General features: G+C 37.3%; 1 protein-coding gene across 2 annotated transcripts in view; it reads right to left on the bottom strand.

Moving 5' to 3' along the window:
• The window catches only part of DHX57 (DExH-box helicase 57), an 85,579-nt gene that overhangs the window by 32,852 nt on the left and 26,499 nt on the right, over positions 1 to 26,228 (bottom strand). For both annotated transcript variants that reach the window (XM_057497275.1, XM_057497274.1), the window contains exons 9-13: positions 25,685 to 25,809; positions 21,783 to 21,916; positions 20,850 to 20,904; positions 19,115 to 19,320; positions 2,523 to 2,639 (exon numbers count right to left, since the gene is read on the bottom strand). In XM_057497275.1, the coding sequence (XP_057353258.1) occupies positions 2,523 to 2,639; positions 19,115 to 19,320; positions 20,850 to 20,904; positions 21,783 to 21,916; positions 25,685 to 25,809 (637 nt within the window). The remainder of the gene's footprint in view (positions 1 to 2,522; positions 2,640 to 19,114; positions 19,321 to 20,849; positions 20,905 to 21,782; positions 21,917 to 25,684; positions 25,810 to 26,228) is intronic.

Below are 26,228 nucleotides of genomic sequence, written 5' to 3'. Positions count from 1 at the left end.
TTAATAAGTGAAAAAATGTAATTCTTGGTGATTTTTTCACTGTTAATTTTCTTTTCTTTGTAAAGTCCCCAAGGACTTAAATGGATAATAAACAGTTTTTTATACATTTTGCGACTTAACTACAAAATGAATGGGGTATTATTATCTTCCTACAACAGGAAAAACTGAAGTGTGGAAAAATATAATGACTTAAGTTATACAAAAATCATTAGTGAAGGTCTTTAAAGCTCTTTGGACATACTTTTTCAGTGTACTGGCCACTAACATTTTGTTTCTATAGGAAAAGCTATTCTTTTACTCTTATAAAACAGGAAGACTCTTCTGTGAGTAAATAAAACTATGAACACTTTACTGGAAATGAGAAAAAGAAACTATATCTGGCTGGCTGACCTGGTAATCTAAATTCAGCTATCTGTTAAACAGGCAGCACATTAACTGTGCCATATTAATGGTTTATGGGCTTTTAAATTTTAATCAAAGAAAATAAGGAGAGACGACTGATTATAGTGTATTTCTGTACCTAGAGCGGTCAGCAATATTCAAATTCTTTTGTGTTCTAGACAGAGAAGAAATTGACATCATCTTCACAGCCCCTCCTTAATCCCACAAATATTTATTGAAGGCCTATGTCAGCTCTGGGCTAGGTACAACGGAATACAGAACAAAGATCTGTTCACAAGGAACTCATGGCCTATTATTTATCACAGTTATTCTAATAAGTAAGGAAACTAAATTATTACAAAAATGGGACTCTGAATAACGAAGGACAAAAACGAAGGTTGGTTTTTACACTCTTAAAATGAATCAGTAGTAACTTGGCCAGTTCACAGAGTCAGTAACAGTGGAGCTTGGACACAAACCTTGGGTTTCTGGCACCATCCCCATGCTCTTTCCATTACATACTACATGCTCCTTTCTACTAAAATAACACAAAATTCAAGAGTGGAAAAATAATCTATGTGAATAGAAAAACTTTTTTGTCTACATTTTATGTGCCTCCTGATCTACTCTGCCCTCATGGGTTGGCCATCTGTATCAAGGATATCTTTAGTATTCACAAATGTACCACAGAGTCCTTAACTACTATATCTACTCTGCTTTGAAGTCAGGTAATTTTCTAGTGTTTCTTTTTATCTGCTATGCTTGATTTTTATCAATAATAGTTTCTTCTTTTGAGATGAAACAAGATACTTAGTCCAGTGATAATACATTAGCAATACATTAGCCAACACCGACAACTTGCCAAGAGATGAGAAAAGAGGCGCTGCAATTCTTTTATGTGGCTCACACATCTCTTTAGAAAGTATCACATAATGATTAAAATCTAAGCAGAGGAGGGCAGCCATTTCCACTTCTCTACACATTGTGTAGTGAGCACTTAATATAAATGTTTGAACTACTAGTCAACTTAATAACAACCAACATTGGCTGTATCTATTCATGCAACACATATTTATTCTGTACTTAAATATTCCAGGCACTGTGCTAGGCTCTCAGCAATACAGTAGTGCACAAGAAATCCTTATTCTTGAGGAGCTTACATTCTATTGAAGGAAACTGTCAGTAGGCAGAAATCTTATTTTTGAATAGTATTTAGTGCTATAATGAAAATGAAAATCATTTTTGGATATTATGACAGAGGAAGTGTGAGTGTAGGGGGGCAGGAAACAACAGATAGAGTGGTCAGAGAAGACTTCACTGAAGAGAAGACATTTGACAGAAACTTGAATGATGTTAAGGATTCAGTTATGTGAATGGGGCATTCATTCTGGGGATAATGGACTGTAAGTGATTTTAAGAACCTCACAGTGAACAGAGGAAAGTAGCAACTGCTCTGTGTTATAGTACTATAAGTATTAGTGCTAATAACAATAATAATGACATTAAATACATTATCATTACTAGAGGTAATATCTACTGGGCATTGACTATTTGTTGGGTGCTGTGCTAAGTGCTTCAGATATGGTTACTTTCAGTCCTCAAAATAGCTTTTCTAAGACAATCTATTATTGTCTTCATTTTACAAACAAGGAAAATGAGGCATAAAAAGGATAAGGACTTTATTGACCGTTACAGAGTTCCTGAGTAGCAGAGCTCGGAAGTTTGTCAGACTCCAAAACCAATTCTCTTATCCCCACTGCCCTGTGGCCTCCACATGCAGAGTCTCAATGTGATTCAAACACTCATTACTAGAATCCCATTTAGCCAGGGACTGAATGTTCAGATGTGCATCATCCAGGCCTTCTTTTCAGCTTTCTTCCTTTTGGACTTTGTTTGTTAGTAATTTTTGTTCACTGGAAACAAAGAGTGCTGGACAAAAAGAATGGGTGAACCTCAAAATGTAAAAGGTAAGATTTCCCTGAGAAGTCTAATCAGCAACTTTATACATAACTGGGGTGAAAAAGTAGGGGAGGGGGCTGGGACTCCAGGAAGGGAGGTTGTCCCACAGTGCCCATTATCTCAGTAAGTAAGCTCCTTTCCCTTTTGCCATCTCACACATGAACGAAGGCCAGAAGCGTTACCTGGAGGGTAGGCGTGCTTTCCACTTACAATCCATTCCAACAAGGCCTCAATTAATTCAAGATTAACCTTTTCAAAATCCATGATAGACATTGTTTTGATGACTGACTTGCTAACCCCTGAAAGAAAGGTAAAAATCAGAAGGATAATTGTGTCCTATTGAAGACAATATGCACGTGGGCTAGGTGAGTGTCTTTATTTAACTTAATAATAGATATTCCCATTTAGTGTACTGAATGTTCCCATTTAATGCAAAGAAATTTTTTTTTCAGTTTCTCAGAAAATACAAGCTCACTAGAAGGACGTTTTCACTTGAATAATGACTCTAAGAGAGGGTTCCTGACTCTGCCGGAAATGCCCAGATAAGCTGCTTTTCCCTCCTTCGTCTCCTTCTTTTATCCATCACACATTTATTGCCACTTTATATCCTAGAACAAAATTCAAGGTCAAGTACATTTCAGAAATCCCTTCCAGATTCAGCCAAATCATGAGTTAGTTCAGATGGAAGTCCAGGTTATGGTAACCCAGGGAAATCAACAGAAAGAGACCATAACTTTCATCAGCATCTTTACAACAGTGATACTTAACTGTAGTCTCCTTTGGGAAAATAATAAAAGTTAGGAATCTTCCCTGAAAAATACGTATGGTTTTACTGGTTTCATAAACATGCCTGAAGTCTGTCCATTGACTTTCAGGTTAAGGATCTGCAACTCCTTCTAATTTATGAGGTCTAATTAAAGATACAGTTTTCTGAGTTGTACTACAAGCCTCAGCTTTTTTTTTTTAAAGTATCATTGATGTACAATCTTATGTTGGTTTCAAATACACAAGAGTGGTTCAACCGTTACCAATATTATCAAATCCTCAACCCCTGCAGTGCAGTTACTATCTTTCAACATAGTAAGATGTTACAGAATCATAAACTGTATTCTCCGTGCTGTACTACCATCTCCATGACCAACTTATATTGTGATTATGAATTATTGTGCCCCTTAATCCCCTTCCTCCTCCCCCACCATCCTTCCCACCTCCTCCTCCTTGGTAACCACTAGTCCTTTCATGGCATCTGAGTCTACTGCTATTTTGTCCTTCTGTTTTGCTTTGTTTTTATATTTCAAAAATAAATGAAAGCATTTGGATATTTGTCTTTCTCCACCTAGCTTATTTCACTGAGCCTAATATCCTCTATATCCATTTATGTTGTCGCAAATGGGAGGATTTCTTTTTTTATGGTTGAATAATATTCCATTGTGAATATATACCATGTCTTCTTTATCCATTTATCTATTGATGGACACTTAGGTTGCTTCCACATCTTGGTAAGCCTCAGCTTTTTAAGAACAAATAGTGTATGGGAGAATATAGTCATAAATGACTTATCTGATAAGGGGTTAACATCCAAAATATATAAAGAACTCATAAGCCTCTATAACAAAAAAACAAATAACCTGATTAAAAAATGGGCAGAGGACCTGAATAGATATTTTCCAAAGAAGAAATACAGCTGGCCAACAGACACAGGAAAAGATGCTCTACATTGCTAATCTTCAGGGAAATGCAAATCAAAACCACAATGAGATATCACCTCATAACACTTAGAATGGCCACTATCCAAAAGACAAAAAACAACAAGTATTGGCAAGGATGTGGAGTAAAGGGAACCCTCATACACTCTTGGTGGGAATGTAAATTGGTGTAGCCACTGTGGAAAGCAGTTTGGAGGTTCCTCAGAAAGCTTAAAGTAGAAATACCATGTGACACAGCAATCCCAGTTTTAGGAATTTATCTGAAGAAAACAAAATACCTGATTCAAAAAGATAAACGCACCTTTTGTCTATTGCCGCATTATTTACAATAGCCAAGATATGGAAACAACCAAAATGTTCATCAATAGATAAATGGATAAAGAAGATGTGGTATATATATATATACAATGGAATATTACTCAGCCATAAGAAAGAAAGAAATCCAGCCATTTGCAACAACATGGATTGACCTAGGGGGTATTATGGTAACTGAAATAAGCCAGGTAGAAAGATAAATAACATATGATTTCACATATTTGTGAAATCTAAAAATAAAACAGAACAAGATGGACAAAATAGCAGTAGACTCATAGACACTGAGAAGCGACTGGTGGTTACCATAGGGGATGGGTTGGGATAAGTGGTAGGAGTGGGAGAGGGATAGAGGGGCACAAAAATTCTCAGTTATAAGTTGGATAGTAGTACAGCATGGAGACTATAGCCAATAATACTGTAACATCTTCAATGTTGACAGAGAGTAACTGTACTAGTTGGGGTGAGGATTTAATAATGTGGATAACTGGCAAACCACTGTGTTGTATAGTTGAAACTAATACAAGATTATATGTCAACTGTACTTCAATTAAAAAAAAAGATAGATAAAGAAGTAAATAGGAGGGGTGGAAGATGGCGGCGTGAGTAGAGCAGCGGAAATCTCCTCCCAAAACAACATATATCTATGAAAATATAACAAAGACTTCCTAGAATAAAGACCAGAGGACACAGGACAATATCCAGACCACATCCACACCTGAGAGAACCCAGCGCCTCGCGAAGGGGGTAAGATACAAGCCCCGGCCCCGCGGGAGCCGAGCGCCCCTCCCCCCAGCTCCCGGCGGGAGAAGAGCAGGCAGAGCGGGAGGGAGACGGAGCCCAGGGCTGCCGAACACCCAGCCCCAGCCATCCGGGCCAGAGTGCAGGGCCCTCGATACTAGGAAAACAGGGCAGCAAGAACAGTGAGCGGGCACTGGAGGCTGGGCGACAGAGGACATAAGAAAAGTGCGCAACCATTTTTTTTTTTTTTTGCTTTTTTGCTGTTTTGTTTTGGCGAGCGCTTTTTGGAAGTCTTAAAGGGATAGGGACCCCAATACTAGGGAAACAGGGCAGCAAGACCGGTGAGCAGAGGCCTGAGACTGGCACCGGAGAATAAAGAAAAACAAGCGACCACCTTTTTTTTTTTAACTAAAAAAATTTTTTTTTTTTTTTTAATTTAAAAATTTTTTTCTTTTTTCTTTTTGGTGGTCGTTGTTTTGTTTTGGCGGGTGCTTTTTGGAAGTCTTAAAGGGGCAGGGCAGGTCACTTAATCCAGAGGTAGGGAATCCGGGGATCTCTGGGCACCCTAACCCCTGGGCTGCAGGGAGCAGGGAGGCCCCTTACGGAGATAAATAGCCTCCCAGCCGCTCCTGCTCCAACGCGACTCCACCATTTTGGAGTAGCTGCCCGAGCCAGGCCACGCCCACAGCAACAGCGGAGATTAACTCCATAGCAGCCGGGCAGGAAGCAGAAACCCTGTCTGCGCGCAGCTGCGCAGCACAAGCCACTAGAGGCCGCTGTTCTCCCAGGAGACGAGGGCCACAAACCAACAAGAAAGGAAGTCCTTCCAGCCGTCACTCGTCCCAGTTCTGCAGACTATTCCTATCACCAGGAAAAGGCAAAGCTACAGGCAGACAAAGATCACAGACACAACACCAGAGAAGGAGACAGACCTAACCAGTCTTCCTGAAAAAGAATTCAAAATAAGAATCATAAACATGCTGACAGAGATGCAGAGAAATACGCAAGAGAAATGGGATGAAGTCCGGAAGGAGATCACAGATGCCAGAAAGGAGATCGCAGAAATGAAACAAACTCTGGAAGGGTTTATAAGCAGAATGGATAGAATGCAAGAGGCCATTGATGGAAGTGAAATCAGAGAACAGGAACGCATAGAAGCTGACATAGAGAGAGACAAAAGGATCTCCAGGAATGAAACAATATTAAGAGAACTGTGTGACCAATCCAAAAGGAACAATATCCGTATTATAGGGGTCCCAGAAGAAGAAGAGGGAGGAAAAGGGATGGAAAGAATCTTAGAAGAAATAATTGCTGAAAACTTCCCCACACTGGGGGAGGAAGTAATCGAACAGACCACGGAAATACACAGAACCCCCAACAGAAAGGATCCAAGAAGGACAACACCAAGACACATAATAATTAAAATGGCAAAGATCAAGGACAAGGAAACAGTGTTAAAGGCAGCTAGAGAGAAAAAGGTCACCTATAAAGGGAAACCCATCAGGCTAACGTCAGATTTCTCAACAGAAACCCTACAGGCCAGAAGAGAATGGCATGATATATTTAATACAATGAAACAGAAGGGCCTTGAACCAAGGATACTGTATCCAGCACGACTATCATTCAAATATGATGGTGGGAATAAACAATTCCCAGACAAACAAAAGCTGAGGGAATTTGCTTCCCACAAACCACCTCTACAGAACATCCTACAGGGACTGCTCTAGATGGGAGCACTCCTAGAAAGAGCACAGCACAAAACACCCAACATATGAAGAATCGAGGAGGAGGAACAAGAAGGGAGAGAAGAAAAGAATCTCCAGACAGTGTATATAACAGCTCAATAAGCGAGCTAAGTTAGGCAGTAAGATACTAAAGAGGCTAACCTTGAACCTTTGGTAACCACGAATTTAAAGCCTGCAATGGCAATAAGTACATATCTTTCAATAGTCACCCTAAATGTTAATGGGTTGAATGCACCAATCAAAAGATACAGAGTAACACAATGGATAAAAAAGCAAGACCCATCTATATGCTGCTTACAAGAAACTCACCTCAAACCCAAAGACATGTACAGACTAAAAGTCAAGGGATGGAAAAACATATTTCAAGCAAACAACAGTGAGAAGAAAGCAGGGGTTGCAGTACTAATATCAGACAAAATAGACTTCAAAACAAAGAAAGTAACAAGAGATAAAGAAGGACACTACATAATGATAAAGTGCTCAGTCAAACAAGAGGATATAACCATAATAAATATATATGCACCCAACACAGGAGCACCAGCATATGTGAAACAAATACTAACAGAACTAAAGGGGGATATAGACTGCAATGCATTCATTCTAGGAGACTTCAACACACCACTCACCCCAAAGGATAGATCCACTGGGAAGAAAATAAGTAAGGACACGGAAGGACTGAACAACACAGTAGAGCAGATGGACCTAATAGACATCTATAGAACTCTACATCCAAAAGCAGCGGGATATACATTCTTCTCAAGTGCACATGGAACATTCTCCAGAATAGACCACATACTAGGACACAAAAAGAGCCTCAGAAAATTCCAAAAGATTGAAATCCTACCAACCAACTTTTCAGACCACAAAGGCATAAAACTAGAAATAAACTGTACAAAGAAAGCAAAGAGGCTCACAAACACATGGAGGCTTAACAACACGCTCCTAAATAAGCAATGGATCAATGACCAAATCAAAATGGAGATCCAGCAATATATGGAAACAAATGACAACAACAACACTAAGCCCCAACTTCTGTGGGACACAGCAAAAACAGTCTTAAGAGGAAAGTATATAGCAATCCAAGCATATTTAAAAAAGGAAGAGCAATCCCAAATGAATGGTCTAATGTCACAATTATCGAAATTGGAAAAAGAAGAACAGATGAGGCCTAAGGTCAGCAGAAGGAGGGACATAATAAAGATCAGAGAAGAAATAAATAAAATTGAGAAGAATAAAACAATAGCAAAAATCAATGAAACCAAGAGCTGGTTCTTCGAGAAAATAAACAAAATAGATAAGCCTCTAGCCAGACTTATTAAGAAGAAAAGAGAGTCAACACAAATCAACAGTATCAGAAACGAGAAAGGAAAAATCACGACAGACCCCACGAAAATGCAAAGAATTATTGGAGAATACTATGAAAACCTATATGCTAACAAGCTGGGAAACCTAGATGAAATGGACAACTTCCTAGAAAAATACAACCTTCCAAGATTGACCCAGGAAGAAACAGAAAATCTAAACAGACCAATTACCAGCAATGAAATTGAAGCGGTAATCAAAAAACTACCAAAGAACAAAACCCCCAGGCCAGATGGATTTACCTCGGAATTTTATCAGACATACAGGGAAGACATAATACCCATTCTCCTTAAAGTTTTCCAAAAAATAGAGGAGGAGGGGATACTCCCAAACTCATTCTATGAAGCTAACATCACCCTAATACCAAAACCAGGCAAAGACCCCACCAAAAAAGAAAACTACAGACCAATATCCCTGATGAACGTAGATGCAAAAATACTCAAAAAAATATTAGCAAACCAAATTCAAAAATACATCAAAAGGATCATACACCATGACCAAGTGGGATTCATCCCAGGGATGCAAGGATGGTACAACATTCGAAAGTCCATCAACATCATCCACCACATCAACAAAAAGAAAGACAAAAACCACATGATCATCTCCATAGATGCTGAAAAAGCATTTGACAAAGTTCAACATCCATTCATGTTAAAAACTCTCAGCAAAATGGGAATAGAGGGCAAGTACCTCAACATAATAAAGGCCATCTATGATAAACCCACAGCCGACATTATATTGAACAGCGAGAAGCTGAAAGCATTTCCTCTGAGATCGGGAACTAGACAGGGATGCCCACTCTCTCCACTGTTATTTAACATAGTACTGGAGGTCCTAGCCACGGCAATCAGACAAAAGAAAGAAATACAAGGAATCCAGATTGGTATTGAAGAAGTTAAACTGTCACTATTTGCAGATGACATGATACTGTACATAAAAAACCCTAAAGACTCCACCCCAAAACTACTAGAACTGATATCGGAATACAGCAAAGTTGCAGGATACAAAATCAACACACAGAAATCTGTGGCTTTCCTATATACTAACAATGAACCAACAGAAAGAGAAATCAGGAAAACAACTCCATTCACAATTGCATCAAAAAAAATAAAATACCTAGGAATAAACCTAACCAAAGAAGTGAAAGACTTATACTCTGAAAACTACAAGATAAAAATGGCCATCCTGCCCAAAGCAATATACAGATTTGATGCAATCCCTATGAAACTACCAGCAACATTCTTCAATGAATTGGAACAAATAATTCAAAAATTCATATGGAAACACCAAAGACCCCGAATAGCCAAAGCAATCCTGAGGAAGAAGAATAAAGTAGGGGGGATCTCACTCCCAAACTTCAAGCTCTACTATAAAGCCATAGTAATCAAGACAATTTGGTACTGGCACAAGAGCAGAGCCACAGACCAATGGAACAGACTAGAGAATCCAGACATTAACCCAGACATATATGGTCAATTAATATTTGATAAAGGAGCCATGGACATACAATGGCAAAATGACAGTCTCTTCAACAGGTGGTGCTGGCAAAACTGGACAGCTACATGTAGGAGAATGAAACTGGACCATTGTCTAACCCCATATACAAAAGTAAACTCAAAATGGATCAAAGACCTGAATGTAAGCCATGAAACCATTAAACTCTTGGAAGAAAACATAGGCGAAAACCTCTTAGACATAAACATGAGTGACCTCTTCTTGAACATATCTCCCCGGGCAAGGAAAACAACAGCAAAAATGAGTAAGTGGGACTATATTAAGCTGAAAAGCTTCTGTACAGCAAAAGACACCATCAATAGAACAAAAAGGATCCCTACAGTATGGGAGAATATATTTGAAAATGACACATCCAATAAAGGCTTGACATCCAGAATATATAAAGAGCTCACACGCCTCAACAAACAAAAAACAAATAACCCAATTAAAAAATGGGCAGAGGAACTGAACAGACAGTTCTCCAAAAAAGAAATACAGATGGCAAACAGACACATGAAAAGATGCTCCACATCGCTAATTATCAGAGAAATGCAAATTAAAACTACAATGAGGTATCACCTCACACCAGTAAGGATGGCTGCCATCCAAAAGACAAACAACAACAAATGTTGGCGAGGCTGTGGAGAAAGGGGAACCCTCCTACACTGCTGGTGGGAATGTAAGTTAGTTCAACCATTGTGGAAAGCAGTATGGAGGTACATCAAAATGCTCAAAACAGACCTACCATTTGACCCAGGAATTGCACTCCTAGGAATTTACCCTAAGAATGCAGCAATCAAGTTTGAGAAAGACAGATGCACCCCTATGTTTATCGCAGCACTATTTACAATAGCCAAGAATTGGAAGCAACCTAAATGTCCATCGATAGATGAATGGATAAAGAAGATGTGGTACATATACACAATGGAATACTACTCAGCCATAAGAAAAGGGCAAATCCAATCATTTGCAGCAACATGGATGGAGCTGGAGGGTATTATGTTCAGTGAAACAAGCCAAGTGGAGAAAGAGAAATACCAAATGATTTCACTTATCTGTGGAATATAAGAACAAAGGAAAAACTGAAGGAACAAAACAGCACCAGAATCACAGAACTCAAGAATGGACTAACAGGTACCAAAGGGAAAGGGACTGGGGAGGATGGGTGGGTAGGGAGGGATAAGGGGGGGGAGAAGTAGGGGGGTATTAAGATTAACATGCATGGGGGGGTAGGAGAAAAGGGAGGGCTGTACAACACAGAGAAGGAAAGTAGTGATTCTACAACATTTTGCTATGCTGATGGACAGTGACTGTAAAGGGGTTTATAGGGGAGACCTGGTATAGGGAGAGCCTAGTAAACATAATATTCGTCATGTAAGTGTAGATTAGTGATACCAAAAAAAAAAAAAAAAAAAAGGGCAGTTCCTGTGTGGTAACCTCCAATGAGTTCTACATAAGGGTATAAAGGGCATATAAAAGTGTAGGCAAAGGGTCTGTTTGCGTCTATACAGAAGATCAAAGCCTAACTGGGCTATCCCGAAAATGAACTAAGATACGATATGAAAGAGAACTTCCAACATCAGCACTCTCTGGAAGACTCATGCCAGAAGATGATCATCAAAAAACCCCAACAAAGATCCATGCACTGCTACAGCTGTAGATGCACTCATCCCACCAGTTCCTGGACTTGCCATGGGAATGAGGAAGGAGATATCTAAGCTGGCCTGTGCATACAGTAAAACAACAAATTCGACTGGATCTATACTGTTGGAACTCAACCAAGAATTAGGAGAAGTGCAAATTGTAGCGCTCCAAAATCTTACAACTACAGACTATTTACTGTTAAAAGAACATAAGGGATGTGAACATTCCCCAGGAATGGGTTGTTTTAATTTGTCTGATTTCTCTCAGACTGTTCAAGTTCAGTTGGACAATACCCACCATATCATAGATAAGTTTTCACAAATGCCTAAGGTGCCTAACTGGTTTTCTCGGTTTCACTGGAGATGGCTGGTAATTACAGATATGCTTTGGTTATGTAACTATACTCCTATTATGTTAATGTGTGTGCGCAATTTAAGTAGTGGCTTAAAACCTATACATGCTGAAGTTACTCTACAAGAAGATATGTCAAAGAAACAATCAATCTTCCCATGTTTTCTCCCGCCTGCTACTTCTATAGCTTTTCTTCTTCCTTCCTAATTACAACCCTTAAATAGAATTCGTGCCTCATATCAAATTTACCGAGTATCATAATTCTTCCAAGTGGTAAAGATACCTCAAGACAAATGCTGGGCATAGAAGCCACAGGGCATAAATATGCAAAGAAGTAAAAAGCTAACCTTTTCAAACAATAAGGCTTCCCTCTCACTTACCAACTTCACATTTCCCTGTATGGCCCCGGAAGATGACTGGTTAGTCAGAGACGGGTAAGATTCCTCAAGGGGGGAACAACCTAAGACAGGCACAGTCGCAGGGGGGCCATCAGGTGAGAAATTGGGGATCAACAGAGGTGAGGCTTAGAACCTCACCCCCCCTGTTCTGAGAGAAATCTTCTGCATACGTGGATGTTTTATTGCCCTTGTCTAGCTTGGATTAACACATAGTCTACAGGCACACACCTGATCATCTACATTTGCTCTCTTACAACACTAAACTATGTTTTCTACCTTTATCTTGTATCTACCTACCACTTCAGCATTTTATTAAAAATAATAATAATAAAGAGAGAAGTGTGGTATCCACATATAAATCAAGTATAAAAACCAAATGAGTATTCATATTTGAACTGACTGTTTAGAGTTCATAATGCATGAGCAAAACCGAAAGTTTCTGTGATGACTGCCCTTGTAATGTTCACTATGTAACTTATTCATTATGTAAGAATTTGTTCTCCATGTAAGAACTTGTTTGTTATGCCTCAGAAGATTGCAGACTGACGAAAATTAGGCTTGCGGTGTATTAATGATTGTGCATTGAGCATTGACTCCCCTATACAGAATTTTATTGTCGTTAACAACCATTTGATCAATAAATATGAGAGATGCCCTCACAAAAAAAAAAAAAAAGGATAGACTTCCAATGGTAAAATAAATAAGTAACCGGGATGTAATGTATAGCATAAGGAATATAGTCAAGATATTGTAACAGCTTGGTAGGGTGATAGCTGGAACCTAGAATTATGTATATAAATGTTTTATCACTGTGTTGTACACTTGAAACTAATGTAATGTAATACTGTGCGTCAACTACCCTTCAATAAAAAATAATTATTTAAAAAAAAAAATAAGTAAATAAAATAGCATATTCTTGGGGAGACAAACTCTACAGACACTGCTGACCTTTCTCCTCCTAAAGCCCATTACCCTAAATACAGTCTAACTGGAACAAAATAAGTGTAGTTGGTATCAAGGAAGGGAAGCTTCCTACATTATGCTGAAAAGTTTGAAGAAAAGCAAAAGCAGTTTCCAAACAATGTTTTTCTGGCACAGTGAATTCTGTGTAGGTAAAAAATGAAGGAAAGGAAGAAATAAGCTACACAAATAGGGTGTTGTTGGGAGTGGAAGTCAAAGAAGGAATCTTGGCAAAATTCTTATTTGCTAAGATTCCAAGCAGCCAGATTTTTCAAAAAGTGGAAAGGATAAACTGACTGAAAAAAGAGAGAGAAGTGAAAATAAATTTTTAAAAAACTAATAGCTTGGCATTTTAAAATAATTAATACTTAAAGGACTGTCATTCTTTCTTTTCTTTCTTTTCCTTTTGGTATCATTAATCTACAATTACATGAGGGACATTATGTTTACTAGACTCCCCCCTTCACCAAGTCCCCCCCACATACCCCTTTACAGTCACTGTCCATCAGCGTAGTAAGATGTTATAGAATCACTACTTGTCTTCTCTGCCTTGTATAACCCTCCCCATACCCCACCCCTACATGATGTGTGCTAATAGTAATGCCCCCCACCTTTTTTTTCCCCCTTATCCCTCCCTTCCCACCCATCCTCCCCAATCCCTTTCTCTTTGGTAACTGTTAGTCCATTCTTGGGTTCTGTTAGTCTCCTGCTGCTTTGTTCCTTCAGTTTTTCTTTGTTGTCACACTCCACAGATGAGTGAAATCATTTGGTACTTGTCTTTCTCCGCCTGGCTTATTTCACTGAGCATAATACCCTCTAGCTCCATCCATGTTGTTGCGAATGGTGGGATCTGCTTTTTTCTTATGGCTGAGTAATATTCCATTGTGTATATGTACCACATCTTCTTTATCCATTCATCTACTGATGGACATTTAGGTTGCTTCCATATTTTGGCTATTGTAAATAGTGCAGCAATAAACATAGGGGTGCATCTGTCTTTTTCAAACTGGAGTGCTGCATTCTTAGGGTAAATTCCTAGAAGTGGAATTCCTGGGTCAAATGGTATTTCTATTTTGAGCATTTTGAGGAACCTCCATACTGCTTTCCACAATGGTTGAACTAATTTACATTCCCACCAGCAGTGTAGGAGGGTTTCCCTTTCTCCACATCCTCGCCAACATTTGTTGTTGTTTGTCTTTTGGATGGTGGCGATCCTTACTGGTGTGAGGTGATATCTCAGTATGTTTTTAATTTGCATTTCTCTGATGATTAGTGATGTGGAGCCTCTTTTCATGTGCCTGTTGGCCATCTGAATTTCCTCTTTGGAGAAGTGTCTGTTCAGATCCTGTGCCCCTTTTTTAATTGGATTGTTTGCTTTTTGTTTGTTGAGATACATGAGCTCTTTATATATTTTGAATGTCAAGCCTTTATCAGATCTGTCATTTATGAATATATTCTCCCATACTGTAGGATGCCTTTTTGTTCTATTGATGGTGTCCTTTGCTGTACAGAAGCTTTTCAGCTTGATAGAGTCCCACTTGTTCATTTTTGCTTTTGTCTTCCTTGCCTGGGGAGATATGTTCATGAAGAAGTTGCTTGTGTTTATGTCCAAGAGATTTTTGCCTATGTTTTTTTCTAAGAGTTTTATGGTTTCATGACTTACATTCAGGTCTTTGATCCATTTCAAATTTACTTTTGTGTATGGGGTTAAACAATAATCCATCTTCATTCTGTTACAGGTAGCTGTCCAGTTTTGCCAACACCAGCTGTTGAAGAGGCTGTCATTTCCCCATTGTATGTCCATCGCTCCTTTATCATATATTAATTGACCATATAAGTTTGGGTTAATATCTGGACTCTCTATTCTGTTCCACTGGTCTGTGGGTCTGTTCTTGTGCCAGTACCAAATTGTCTTGATTACTGTGGCTTTGTAGTAGAGCTTGAAGCTGGGAGAGCGAGATCCCCCTGCTTTGTTCTTCCTTCTCAGGATTGCTTTGGCTATTCGAGGTCTTTTGTGGTTCCATATGAATTTTAAAACTATATGTTCCAGTTCATTGAAGAATGCTGTTGGGTTTTTTTTTTTTCTGTTTTAATTCTTTTATTGCTCCTCATTATTTTCAGTTTCACACTTTCTTTTTTCTGAATCAGTAATGAATGCAATGTTTCTGGTCAGAGTCTTTGAAGAGTGTTACATAAACACTACAAATTTTAGCTTTTAAGAAAAAGATCATACAATATAAAAGAGGATGTAATTCCTATTTTTCTCCCCCAAATAGTTTCTTTGCTAGAATTAGTCATGTGCCTGATTATTGAGAGTGGGAAATAAAAATCTCCCCATGCCTTTGGTCCAATGGCTACCATTTGTCATGGATGTGTGGCTTCTTGCTCAAGAGATTTGAATTATGTGCTGTAGTTCCTTCAATGTCCCTGGGCTAGAATTCTGGAATATTACATTTTAAGACTTCCTTCATGACTACTTTAAATCTACTATCACTTTTTTTTTTTTTTTTTAGAAAATGATTTTTAATTCCACTTACAATAAAATTACATGAATTACATAAAATTGTTAGGAATAGATTCACAACAACAAATATGCAACATTGCTGAAAGAAACTAACATGCCCTAAATAAATGGAGAGATATACCATGTTCATGGATTAGAACAAGGGTCAGTAAACTATAGTCCAGGGCCCAAATCCAGCCTGCTGCCTATGTTTTTTTTTTTTTGCTGAATAATAGTTGATATACAGTATTATGTTGGTTTCAAGTATACAACACAATGATTCTACAATTATCTAATTATTAGATGCGCATCCCAACCTGTGTAATTACTATCTGTCAACATAGGAAGTTGTTACAGAATTACTGATTTATTGAAATAAAGCCATGCTCATGTATTCACATATTGTCTGTGGTTGCTTTCATGCTACTACAGCATAGTTAAGTAGTTATGAGAGAGACCACATGGCCTGCAAAGCCAAAAATATTTACTATTTGGCTTTTTTTTTTTTTTGAGAGGGCATCTCTCATATTTATTGATCAAATGGTTGTTAACAACAATAAAATTCTGTATAGGGGACTCAATGCACAATAATTAATCAACCCCAAGCCTAATTCTCAACAATCTCCAATCTTCTGAAGCATAACGAACAAGTTCTTACATGGTGAACAAGTTCTTACATAGTGAAAAAGTTCTTACATGGTGAACAGTGCAAGGGCAGTCATATCACAGAAACTTCCGGTTTTGATCACGCTTCATGAACTATAAACAATCAGGTCAGATATGATTATTCGTTTGATTTTTATACTTGATTTATAAGTGAATCCCACATTTCTCCCTTATTATTATTATTATTGTTTTTTTTTAATAAAATGCTGAAGTGGTAGGTAGATGCAAGATAAAGGTAGAAAACATAATTTAGTGCTGTAAGAGGGCAAATGTAGATGATCAGGTCTGTGCCTATAGACTAAGTATTAATCCAAGCTAGACAAGGGCAACAAAACATCCATGGATGCAGAAGATTTCTCTCAAAACAGGGGGGGTGAGGTTCTAAGCCTCACCTCTGTTGATCCCCAATTTCTCACCTGATGGCCCTCCTGCGACTGTGCCTGTCTTAGGTTGTTCCTCCCTTGAGGAATCTTACCTGTCTCCGGCTAACCAGTCATCTTCTGGGGCCATATAGGGAAATGTAAATGCTGTTGGTATTTTGATAGGGATTGCATTTAATTTGTAAATTGCTTTAGGCAGGATGGCCTTTTTGACAATATTAATTCTTTCTAGCCAAGAGCATGGGATGAGTTTCCATTTGTTAGTGTCATTATTTTTTGACTCGAAAAAGTTTTCAAAATTGAGCTCTGGAACATTATTTAATTTTCTGAAAAGTAGAAGAGGGCACTGAGATAAACTGATGAAGCCTTTTTATAACAAGGAAAGGGAGGCTCACAGAAGCCAAGTAATCTGCCCAGCAACAGCCAGAAACTACTGGCAGAGACAGGTTTCCTGACCTCAAATCCTCTATCCTCTTTCCTTAGAAAGGAGTTCTCAGAAAGTACTCTCTGACCTTTGGTAACCTCTATGCTTGCAGTTAGAAAGGCATGGCTTAGACCCCGTTATAATTCTTAAGAAAATTCCTAAATATTAAAGGAGAAACCAAAAGGATTTCCTGTTCCATAATTTAATAAAGTAAACGGAAATTACCAGTTGGTATGGTATACAGAAAGAAGAGAAACTTTAGAATCAGACATATTTTAATCAGAATCACAAATGTGCACTTACTGCCTGGGCACTATATATTATCTTACATAATCCTCTAAATAACTCCATTTTATAGATAAGGAAATAGAGCTATAGAGAGGATAATGAAGTTGCTGAAGATTATGCAGCTGGTTTTATGAGAGCCTGGGGAGTTGAACCCAGGTCTGTAAGATACAAGTGTAGACTTTCAACCTTTTTTCTCAGGATGTTGGGAAAATTAAGTGAAAAAATGTTTAGGAGCTATGCATATCTTCCTAAACAACAATGGCTAATGCCCGAATTCCTTGATATTTACCATTTCCCATGCAGGATTGGGACTAGAGTCTTCTCTATAAGTATAAGGAGAAAAGGGAAACTCACTTCCCTCTTTTCCTACATAAGCAGTAACAGAGGGTTGGAGGCTCTTACTTCTTGAAAGTAAACACTTTTTTCTCAGAAGTACTAAGGAGTTGGGTGGCTGTTGAGGGAAGGAGAGCAGGAAGAGCAGCTGAGACCTGTCTCTGGTCTAGGCTTTAAGGAAGACAGCAAAAGTAGTATTCTTGGGGTTTCTATGGCTTTAGCCCAGCCAATACATATAGAAGACTATTTAGGAACAAAGAATAGCTAGGTTGGGTCTTGCAGGGTAGGAGAGAGCTTCTAACAACATATATAAAAATGCTCAGCACAGGGTGGACCCTCAAAAGATGTTGAAAAGTCCACGAGTAATGCTAAAACTAGTGGGTAAAATTTTGAGGTTATTATAGGGTATTTAAATAGTCTCAAATACCTTTCCACAAATGACTTATTAAATACAGAGAGAATAAACAGTAACTACACAGGGGAGAAACCTAGCTGTCATCACCTTAACCCACTGATCAAAGTTAACACCCTAAATAATAGGACAAATCAACATCATGTGCCTCCCGATATGATGTACTGAAAAGGACTCAGTATTGTTTCTGTAGTTTTCTAACCAAAAACCCATCACCCAAGCTTACTCATGGGGAAACATTAGACAAAACCCAAATGGAGGGACATTCTACAAATAACTGGCCCAAACTCTTAAAAATTGTCAAAGTTATAAAAGAAAAATAAAGGCTGGGGAATTTTTCTAGATCAAAAGAAATTAAAAACATTGGTGATTGAATACAATATGTAATCCTGAGCTGGAACCTGGACCAGAAAAAAATAGCAATAAAGGACATTATTGAGATAATTGGCAAAATTAGAATATGGACTGTGGATTAGATAACAGTATTGTTATCAGTTAAATGTTGTTATTTTGATAATTTTTTATGCTTATGTAAGAGAATGTACTTCTTCTTAGGAAAAAAATACTGAAATATAAGGGGCTAAGTGGAATCATATCTGCAACTTACTCTCAAGGGGGCTCAGGAAAAAATAATATATGCATGAACACAGAGCAAAGGATAAAACAAATGAGGCAAAATATTAATAATTAGTGAATCAGAGAAAAGAACACATGACAGTTCATTGTATAATCTTGCAAACTTTAATTCTGAATTTGAAATCATACCAAAATAAAAAGTTATAAAATACTCAGGAATATAATTTATATTTTACCACCTCCCACATTTTCAATAAAGAAGACATTTCTTTCATAATCAGAAAAAAGAAAACCCATTGGTAAATAAATAACAATTATAATTTAACATGTGTTTGAACTTTTCTTCTAAGTTTAAGGTTGTTCTGATAAAGACAACATAGCAATGAAACAAGAGCTGTATTTGTGTTCTTTTGAATTAGGTGGAGGGAAAAACTACTTATGTTTGGCATAATTACAGCATTTCCCCAGGAGCACATTACCTTTATAGCGGGCCAGGAGTTGCTTAAAATCTAACTGTTGATCTGGCACTGCATCTTTGACAGAATCCTGATCCTGGAGGTGAAGGGAGAGCCTCAGATCTTCCTCCACTTCTTCAAATGCAGTTCTGTTGCGCCTAGCTTTAAGCTTCTCCTTTGACATCTGTTTCATGGAGCGCATATATGGGCTTCCATCCTGCAACACATACCTGAGGAGGAAAGACAGAAGAATGTGTCTGTGTGTATGTGGGTCTGTTGGTGAAGAGCAAATATATTCACCTATTTAATCTGCTTATTCAGCAGAATGTTCCCCTGTTTCTGCCAAATTCATGGGCTATTCTTCCACCAATTAGGGGTTCTGCTGGCCCCCTAGTGCCAGCTTACCCTATTTCTAGTGGGGAAAACATTGGAATGGTTTTGGCTGTCTTAAGATAATTGTGGAGGTAGTGAGTTTGAAAAAGTGAAAGAAAAAAGACATGTATACTAGTTGAAAGATGATTTCTCCAGAGAGTCACATTCAGAGAAGTGGGATAGGGCCCAGAAAATAATAATTGTAATAAGTTCCCTAACTTTGCTTATTGCACATTAAAATTTGATAGCCATGGCTTTTGGGTTTTTAGGTTGAGAATATTGTACCACTAAATAAAAACAGAATTAGGAAGCAGGCTTATTAGAAATGGAAGGAACAAGGAGGAGAAAAATTCTTAATTTAAGGTGTCAGATATCAAGGGTGTTTTCATTCTGGTGCTCAGACATCAAGAAGGAAGATACTGATCTGGGAGTTCACGGCACAGAAGTGAGAGCTAAAATCACATGAGGCCATGAGAGTGAAGGGAGAGTTTAACAGTGAGAAGAAACAGTGCAAGGATAAAAACCTGGGGAATCTTCAAGCTCAAAGAATAGGAAGAGGAAGCAGGGCTTTCAAAGGAGAGAAATTAGTTTGCATCCAACAGACGTTACCATTTTCTACCCAGTACTAACATTCTAGACACCTTACACTCATATTATACAGTAAACTCCCCGGGGTAGAATGAGGGTGATAATAATAGTTAACATTTATTAAGTATCACCATGTGGTAGGCACAGTTTTAAATACTTTGCAAGTATTAACTCCAAGTATTTATTAATCTTCATTAATTAACCTTGTAAGCAGCTGCTATTAATAAATCCATTTTACACAGATATAACTGAGTCACAGTGAGATTAAACTACTCAACAGTGTTATGGTTAGTAAGAAGAGGGATTTAAATGTTGGTAGTCTGTCTGCAGAATCAGTACTCTACTTTTTTTTTTAGTTAAATTCTCCATATATTTGGTTCTTTGTCATTTTTTAATACACTTTATTTTTTAGAGCAGTTTTAGGTTCCTATCAAAAAGGAGCAGACGTACAGAGACTTTCCATATACCCTCTGCCCTGACAAATGCATAGCCTCCCCCACTATAAACATCCCTCACCAGAGTGGTACAATTGTTACAACTGATGAATCTACATAGACACATTATCACGCAAAGTCCATAGTTTACATTAGGGTTCCAGAGCCAGTACTCTTTTAACATACAATATTACCTGTGAATTGCAAATTTGTATAGTAAATATTTGCTGCAAGAAAGGGGAAAACAAAATGTTGAAATAGAAAAATTAGGAAAAAAACCCACATTTATTAATATCCTGGCACACTGATGTAAAATAATAATTTCCGGTTCTGAAACACCAAAACTTAATTAACATCTTCCTTACCTTGTCACAGCAATTGCATCTTCCAGAAAAAATTGATCAACAGGAAATGTACGACCTAGAAAAAAAGGAATTAAATAGGAAAGTCTCAGAATACTTGCTCAACTATCTCGAAACAGGTAAAATTCTCTTAAAGCTTGGCATAATAAGGTACTATTTGTTCTGTGGTCTTAAAAGTATCACACACAAAAAATTTTTTTTTACAGTATTTAGAAGGGATGGATTCCAGTTAGTAAAGAGAACAAGTGTATAAGTAGAGAGGTCATCATCTGCTAACGGATTTTTAACCTCTTTTTTTCTTTTCAACTTGTAAAATCTTTCCCACCCATCCCTCCTGCCTTACAGGAGACCTTTAAACAATCAGCAATTGTATTCTAGATTAAGCATATATCTTCTTTAAATCTATTGTCAATGTTCTCTATAACTAGAGCAGATAGTACTATTATTCATCCATCAGTGCTTCCAAATTGTCCCTTTGGCAATCAATTGCAGGAGGATAAACCAAAGCCTAAGGTAAATTAATCCCACAGTGAAAGACCAAAGAAGACACAGACAATCCAACTTCACTTTCTCCCAGAATGGGCCAATGTCAAGAAATTAGCAGAATCCAGCAATGAACAAATATGCTATACATAGACACAACTTCCTTCTTTATGACAGATTACCATTATAAACCCACATTTCAATGTTAAACGCAAATGGAATGCTAGAAATCCTAACAACCTAGACTTTCCTCAAAAGTATACAAAACTGAAATCTTCCAGCAAATGGGTACAATGTAACCTCTTTATTAATTTCATTATATGGCCATGATTTTATTTGTTATAACTAACCACTCCTCTAGAAAGAGGTATAAATACCAGTAATTTATATCTCAAATGAACTTCCAAATAATTTGATTAGAACAATGCATTTTTAATCATACATTTTAATCACCTGGTATAGTAATAACTGGGCAGGAATTGAAATAGTCTGAAAAGAGTTCAGCGTTTAAAGTTGCACTCATTAGAATAACTTGAAGAGTCGGCCTCTGCAACACAATGTCTTTCAAAACTAGCAGCAAGAAGTCACTGGAGGAAATAAAAGAAACACCTGAAGATCAAACAAATTCAACAGGTGAAAATGAGTAACTTTTGATGTACTTTAGCAAGGCATGTATAAAACACATGTGAAAAAAATTATAAAATCCATAAAGATGTGTCATATTCCTAGATGTGAAGCCTTAATATTATCAAGAATCAATTCTCCCCCATATGCTTAGTTCAGTGTACTAACAATCAACATACCAGTAGGACCTATTATTGCATGTGATAATCCATATACATATGAGTATGAGGCATATACCAAGATTTTCATTATAGCATTGTTTGTAATAGTAAAACAATGGAAACAACCTAAATGTCCATAAACCAAGAAGTGGTAATTGTAAAAAAAAAAAATCATCCACTCTATGGAATAACATGCAGCAGATAAAAGGTAAAGTGTAGAGCTCTAGATACTGGCCTGAAAATATCCCTAACACATATTGTTAGGGAAAAATGCCCAAAAAACCCAAGCTGTAGAATGTTATGTAGTGTAGCATAGCAATATCCTAACTGGTCTCTGTGCTTCAGCCCTTGCCCCCTTGCAATCTATTCTCAATATACAGAAGATCAATAATTTTGTTCAGATGTACATCTTCTCATGCCACCCTTGTGCTCATAATCCTTCAATAACTTATGAAACTTTTCATCAGCAAGTTAGGCCCTATATGATACATCTGCACCACTCATTTCTTACTGCTCTCTACCTTATTTACTCAGCTCTAGCCACACTGTCCTCGGTGTCCCTGAAGCATGTATCTTGGGTCCTTCGCACATGCTATCCACCTACCTGCAGTAAGCTTCTCCCAGACATTCACACAGGTAGCTTCCTCACTTCCTTCAACTCATTACTCAAAGATTATCTTTTCAACAAGGCCTTTCCTGTACAACCTATTTAAAAGTTCAAATGCTCTCCTCTCTTGCATTTCACATCACCCTTTCTTTTCTTAGCACTTAACATACTTTATATTTTAATTATTTATCTTGCTTACTGTTGGTCTCACCTATTAGAATATAAACTCTGTAAGGACAAGGATTTTGGTCTATTTTCTTCACTACTCCAGTAATCCAGAACAATGCATGGACATAGTAGGTCTTTCACTGACTTACAAAATGCATGTATCATTTGTGTAAGAAAGAAAAGGTCAGAAAACAAAAAGTACCTATTTCTAGCCAAGTAAACATAGATAACAGTGTATAGAAGGACACATCACCAATCTGACACCACAGTTAACTCTGGGGAAGGGACTGGGAATGGTTTGGGAGTGTTAAGGGGGACTAATACTTTATCTCTATTGCTTGAATTTTTATTAAGAGCACATTCTTGTACTATTTAGTTCTCTTTAATTTAATGAGCTAATTTAATTACATTTATGACTATTTTCTTTTTTAGGGAAAAGGAAAATAATATAACAGACAAATGTAATTTATGGTACATGAATACTTTAGAATTTCTTCATGCAATTATTAATAATAATTACAAAGACAGTTCATGCTATCATGTTAACTGTTAGATAAAAAGCAGTACATAAAACTATATAATCCCAACATCTCTCTACCACTTCTCTCCATTAACTCTGAATACAATTAACAGACCAAAATTATAACATGTAATTAGTAATTTTATAGGGAACAGAAATTATTCTTCTTGACATTCTGATATTTTCTGTTTAGAGTAATCATGTTGTTATCTCTGTGATCGGGAAATTTATTAAAAATTTTAAACACAACTGTAACTTTTCTACATTCATCCTTTAATCTTGACTATATTTTTACTGATCGTGGCTCCTTGATCCTATTCCTATTTTTTGCCTTTTTCAATCTGAGCTAGCAAATATTCTCCTACTTTTCCTTGTAATTTATACACTTCTTTCCCAAAGATTGGTATTTGTAAATCACTGAATCTCCTCTTCCAGTGTGCAATTTATTACTTAAATGTGAAAAATGTTTTGAATTTTTAATTGTTGATATTCTACAGGTCATCAGGCTTTATAAATGCCTTTCTCTTTTTGAGAATACTATTGCAGCCAAAAACCAAATCCAGTACTATCCAGTGTCCCTGAGTTTGTGGAATTATAAATGTTATGAAACCCAAAGCTACTCTTCATATTCAAAACTACACTGGATATAATTTCCCCTAAATCTTTTCATTTATTTTTATAATACAATCATTTAAATATTAGTAGTCTGATTGGATGATTTATTTGAACAATCTCTTCCAAGTTCAGTGATTCTGTTAAAAATTTTTTTTCTTCTTTCAAATGTTGATTTGAACATTTAGCTGCAAAATGACATCATTACTTTTTTCCCCACTCTTTTCTGGAAACTTTATAAAAAGATTACTTGCCCTCAAATATTTCCAGTGTTTTCTATATAGTAATTTAAAAAGTATTATTGTTTTATTCTAGGAATTATCTTTTTTCTTTTGATCTATTCTTTTTATGTGAAACTCTTTTCTTTATTTTCTTATTATTTCCTACTTTCCAGTATTATCAATGTATTTATTTCTTCTCATAGTCTTCTGGTGCAACGTCCTCCCTGCTCATTTCTTAAAAACATTTTATCAGCAATAGCTGAGGCCTCTTTTCACATGTGTTTTGTTTTTTTGCTCTGCTATTAGCTATTTTCTGCTTTTCTATCAGATTCCCAGCTTTACTTAGATTTTCCTTTCTTCTTTTCAAGATATTTATAACAGCACAGTCTTTTTTTGGGAAAGCTTCATAATTTTCATTGGGTCATCTCTCTTTTCTCCCACTAGTGTTCTTTTTTTTATTGCTCTAGAGCATGATCTACATGAGAAAAGCTATGATTAATGCCATCTATTTACCTGGGCCTTTTTTTTAAATACTGAGAATTCTGATTTTATGCCTCAACCCTTAAATGACTTTTAATTCCATTGCAACAAAATGCAGTGCTTTGTTACACATGGCGTATAAGGCCCTAGAAGGTCTGGTTTCTGCTTTTTCCACCTGCCACTTACCCGCTCACTTACTACATACCAGCTGCACTGGCATTCCTCCAGTTTCTGGACTCAAGAAGCCCTTCCCCACTGCAGAATCTTTGTGAATGTTGGCCTTTCTTGCCCCCATTTGTCACATAGGACTCCTTTTCATACTGCAGTGTTACTTTAAGTGTCATCTCTTCTGATATCTGATCCCTGACAATCTCACGGACCTCTCCCCCCAAATACAGCATCCTGTTTGTTCCTTCATGATACATTCTCCAATTTGTAATTATTTGTTTACTTGTTCATTGTTTTTCCTCCCAGACCATAAGAGACAAAGGGGTACCATATATGCTTGTTCACTATAGTATCTCCAGCAACTAAAAGATCACTTGGCACTTAATACAGGCTCAATAAACACACAGATAAATGCTAGGACTGAATGATCGACCAAACGAGCAAAGAAGGAAGCACGTATTCACCAATTCATCGCTACAGCATGTATTACATCTGTTATTTCTGCTAAGTACAGTGCCCAGCTCAGCATGGTGATCAGAAGGGGATTAAGTATCTCCCATGAGACAAGGTCCATCTAACATGATGACTCTTCTAGTGAGGAACATGGGCTTTCCTAGCATTTTTAGTATTACAGATTCTGCAGATCAGGAAAGTAGCTCCTCTTCTCTAACGTAGGCTTTCCCTATAGCCTTCTTCTCCAGCCCTATGAAACTGAATTGGAAGCAGAACAAAATTCTTTCAGCCGTGTCTTCATTTTATGTGTGTGGTTATTCATTTGGAAATCTTTGTTTTACCTTTCTTCTGTCCTCTCATGAACTTCATCAACAATGATATGGGTGACTCCTTGCAGAGCTGTATCTCCTTCTAGCCTTCTTAGCAGCACTCCAGTCGTGCAGTATAACAGCCTGGTGGCTGAGGACTTGCATATAAAAGGGTGTAGAAAGCACTTATGAAATTTTTGAAAAAAAGGAAACTGGCAAAGCCATTTTGAATGGATAACGAATATTGAAAATACCAGCATTTCATTTAATATGAAACCACACTGAACACAGAATTTCCTGCTGGTGACAGGACAAGTTTTCTGCTTCATATCAAAATTTTAAATTTAAGACTCATAAAAAGCATTCAAAATTTATTATGAAACATAAAAACAATAAGTGATGAAATCAATTCTGTCCATTCCTGATTTGGTTAAATGGACCATGTCCCAGGTTTAAGAGTGGAAGTATTTACTGGATCACTTAGTCTTTATAGAGGAAATTAAGTACACTCAAATAAGAACTCTTAGAGTTCTTCTACCAAAATACTTCTAAAAAGACTATAGCCCTACTGACTTGC

This window comes from Manis pentadactyla, chromosome 2 (assembly GCF_030020395.1).
Source record: "Manis pentadactyla isolate mManPen7 chromosome 2, mManPen7.hap1, whole genome shotgun sequence".
Taxonomy (NCBI): Eukaryota; Metazoa; Chordata; class Mammalia; order Pholidota; family Manidae; genus Manis; species Manis pentadactyla.
Note: the sequence above shows the minus strand (reverse complement) of the source record. Positions and strands in the feature narration are given on the sequence as shown.